The sequence below is a fragment of the Myotis davidii genome, unplaced genomic scaffold (assembly GCF_000327345.1).
Source record: "Myotis davidii unplaced genomic scaffold, ASM32734v1 scaffold936, whole genome shotgun sequence".
In the NCBI taxonomy this organism is placed as follows: Eukaryota; Metazoa; Chordata; class Mammalia; order Chiroptera; family Vespertilionidae; genus Myotis; species Myotis davidii.
In genome coordinates, this window is record NW_006287077.1 from 261,395 (window position 1) to 263,061 (window position 1,667).

At 54.1% G+C, this 1,667-nt stretch overlaps 1 protein-coding gene across 1 annotated transcript in view; it reads right to left on the reverse strand.

Annotated features, from left to right (window-relative positions):
• The window catches only part of ZNF132 (zinc finger protein 132), a 35,063-nt gene that overhangs the window by 6,397 nt on the left and 26,999 nt on the right, over positions 1–1,667 (reverse strand). The window contains 3 exon segments of the mRNA XM_015560797.1: positions 362–1,295; positions 1,298–1,327; positions 1,330–1,569. Of these exon segments, the coding sequence (XP_015416283.1) occupies positions 362–1,295; positions 1,298–1,327; positions 1,330–1,569 (1,204 nt within the window).

Genomic DNA, 1,667 nt, shown 5'->3' on the forward strand with positions numbered 1-1,667 from the left:
GGAAACGCCCCTCGGCGCCTGATTGGCTCCCGGCTCGCCGCCCACAACCCTTTTTTTGAGCCAATCACGGTGCCGCTTGGTCGTTGCCTAGGTGATCGGAAAGCACGCCCTGGCGTCGCTGGTCAATGGACCCGACCTATGTCGCCTCGAAGCCGCTCGCTCTGCGTCCCTCAGAGCTGGCCAATGAGCAATCAGGAGGGGCGTTTCTGGGAGGTCCGTGGCCAATGACGGTGCAGGGATGGGGCGGGACTTCCTCGCACGGACTGTTTCTTCCGCGTTGGGTCCTGAGGTTCACACGGGGTGAGGGACCCAGTTGCCGGGCTGAGCGCTGCGCCCAGGGGGCTCCCCGCGCCCAGGGGACTCGGTGTGAATTCTCCGGTGCTGAACCAGGCTGGAGCTGCGGCTGAAGGTTTTCCCACATTTGCTGCACTCATACGGCCTTTGCCTGGCGTGTATTCTCTGGTGCTGAATGAAGGTGGTGCTACTGCTAAAGGTTTTCCCACACTCAATGCACCCAAAGGGCCACTCTCCAGTGTGAACTTTCAGGTGTCGAAGGAGGTGGGAGCTTTGCCTGAAGTCTCTTCCACATTCACTACATTCAAAAGGCCACTCTCCAGTGTGAACTCTCTGGTGCTTAACAAGGTCAAAGTTGTTGTTGAAAGCTTTTCCACACTCGCTGCACTCAAAAGGCCGTTCTCCAATATGAACTTTCTCAGGCTGAGTGAGGTGTGACCTGTTATTAAAGGCTTTCCCACATGCACTGCACTCATGAGGCCGTTCTCCTGAGTGAAGTCTCTGGTGATGAATAAGTGTGCGTTTGCGGCTGAAGGTTTTCCCACGGTCACTATACTCATAGTGTTTTATTCCAGTGTGACATTTCTGGTGCTCCCTCAGCTTAGATGGGTAACTACCGGCCTCCCCACACTCTTTACACACCCGAGACGTTTCTCCAGTGTGGAATTTTTGGTCATTAACAAGGGCTGATTTCTCCTCTAAGGAATCTACAACTGTTGGACATCTAAATGGTGTCCCTTCAGAGTGAGTTCTCATGTGGCTGAGGGGCTTCTTTGTGGTATGGACTCCTGGGGCTCGCCCAAGGCGGGAACTATGTGGGAAGGCCTCCCTGCACTCTGTCCTCCTGCGTGACTTCCCGCTGCTGTGGATGGCCGGGCGCTGGCGGAGGGCATGGCTGCCTGAGACATCCTTCCAACCTTCCCTGCACGTGAAGGGCTTCTCTGATAGGGAGACTGCAGAGCTCTTCACAGATGAATCCCTGTCCTTGTCCCTCCGCAGGACTTCTCTCCACTGTGCTCCTTCTGGCGCTGGGGAGGTTTGCATTGAACCGAAACCTCCTTGCACATGCTCCACACGTGTAGGGCGTCTCCACAGGACGTGTTCCTTGATGCTCATGGAGGTGCAAAGTGTCTTTCATAAATGGGCCACACATGTCACAGGTATCAGTCTTCTCAGTAGAAGGATGTATATTGGGGATCCTGACCTGGGAGACCCCTTCTACAGAAGCGTTCTGCTTGGAACGGGCCTCCTTGTCTTCCACTTCATGCCAACAACCTAAAAACAGAGAAATTTCTCGTTAACTGAGTGTTCAATTTGGTGCAAAGTGTGATTTTATTAGAAATGTGTAACTGACACACATAGAAAGGGGTGGC